This window comes from Arachis ipaensis, chromosome B10, assembly GCF_000816755.2.
Source record: "Arachis ipaensis cultivar K30076 chromosome B10, Araip1.1, whole genome shotgun sequence".
Taxonomy (NCBI): domain Eukaryota; kingdom Viridiplantae; phylum Streptophyta; class Magnoliopsida; order Fabales; family Fabaceae; genus Arachis; species Arachis ipaensis.
In genome coordinates, this window is record NC_029794.2 from 4,679,779 (window position 1) to 4,681,033 (window position 1,255).

Below are 1,255 nucleotides of genomic sequence, written 5' to 3' on the forward strand. Positions count from 1 at the left end.
TAATTGACAGTTCCACAGAGCCACATATGCGCCGCGGTGCCTGCTCAAAACAACCAACGAATTCCCAAATTTGACCTAACAGAAAAGAACGTAACAGAAATCGAAATGGAAATGAGAGAAATTCGGAAGATTACCTAGCATTGGGCTCGAGATGGCTGACGAGAGCGGAATGGTCGGTGATAAGAAGGGAAATTGGGGAACGAAGCGCGGCGGCGGGAGCCGAGAGGTTTTCCGGCTTGCAAAGGTAACAGATGATGTCGAGCATGCAAAGCCTACCAACACACCTGCAATCGTCCTCCTTGGCTTTACATCCTTCTTGAGTTGGAGGAGAAGGGAAGTGCGACCTGACGAGGGAGTGGTTGCAGTTCCAGACGGAGACGAAGGTGTCGTCGATCCTCTTTAGGGCGGAGAGTGCGTCAGCTAAGGTGTCGGTGATAGAAAGGGACCTGAGTGCTGGCTTCCCAAGACACAGATCTGATACCTCATGCCCTGACAATAATCTAACTGCCATACACAGCACGAATCACAAGAAGGTTCTAGACGCAGATTGATTTTCAGAATTTCAGCTTCCAGCTTCAGCGGGTTAATTAGTTGATACAAAAGTGGGAATTGGGAAATGGGGATATTTATAGCATAATAGGGGGGTTGGTGACCTGGTGAGCCGGTAAAACGTACACGTTACGTGTTACGGAGGGAAGAGTCAAGAGTCAGAGATTGTGTTTCGGTACACCAGGGTTGAGCGAACACCGTAGTTGCTCTGCGCGTAAATCATGTCTCAGTCTTACAGCTCAGCTCGCTTCGGCTGTTTCTCTTGGGTATTTTTGTAAGAATATTTTTATATAATTAGAAAGATGCTTAGAATATTTATATTTATTGTTATGTTAATTAATTTAGTTAAATTATAACACATTTTTTTAATAAGATTTTATTTTGTCTTTAAATAAAAACATTTATATAAATATAGTATTTTAATTTAGAGTAAAGTACCATTTTTACACATGGGAGTTGAAAACAAGGTTCTGAAAATCGAATTGGTCATCGAACCGCTTTAACTATTGGTTTACTAGTTTATAGGTTCAATTGGTTCGACCGTAATTGAACCGAAAAATCGTTTTATAATAAAATAAAAAAATATAAATACATTATGCAGAAAAATACCATCCAAGGTTCCTCCTGTTCATGCATCTAAAACGGAGCCATATAAATCAATGGCACCAGACATCCAAAAAAGTTGTCTCTTGCCAAAATTTCATTT

The 1,255-nt window shown here is 40.8% G+C and overlaps 1 protein-coding gene across 1 annotated transcript in view; it reads right to left on the reverse strand.

Moving 5' to 3' along the window:
- Nucleotides 1-617, reverse strand: part of LOC107623199 (CBS domain-containing protein CBSX5) — a 2,140-nt gene extending 1,523 nt beyond the window's left edge. Inside the window, exon 1 of the mRNA XM_016325371.2 lies at nucleotides 135-617. Coding sequence (XP_016180857.1) covers nucleotides 135-511 — 377 coding nt within the window. The 5' untranslated portion in view covers nucleotides 512-617. The remainder of the gene's footprint in view (nucleotides 1-134) is intronic.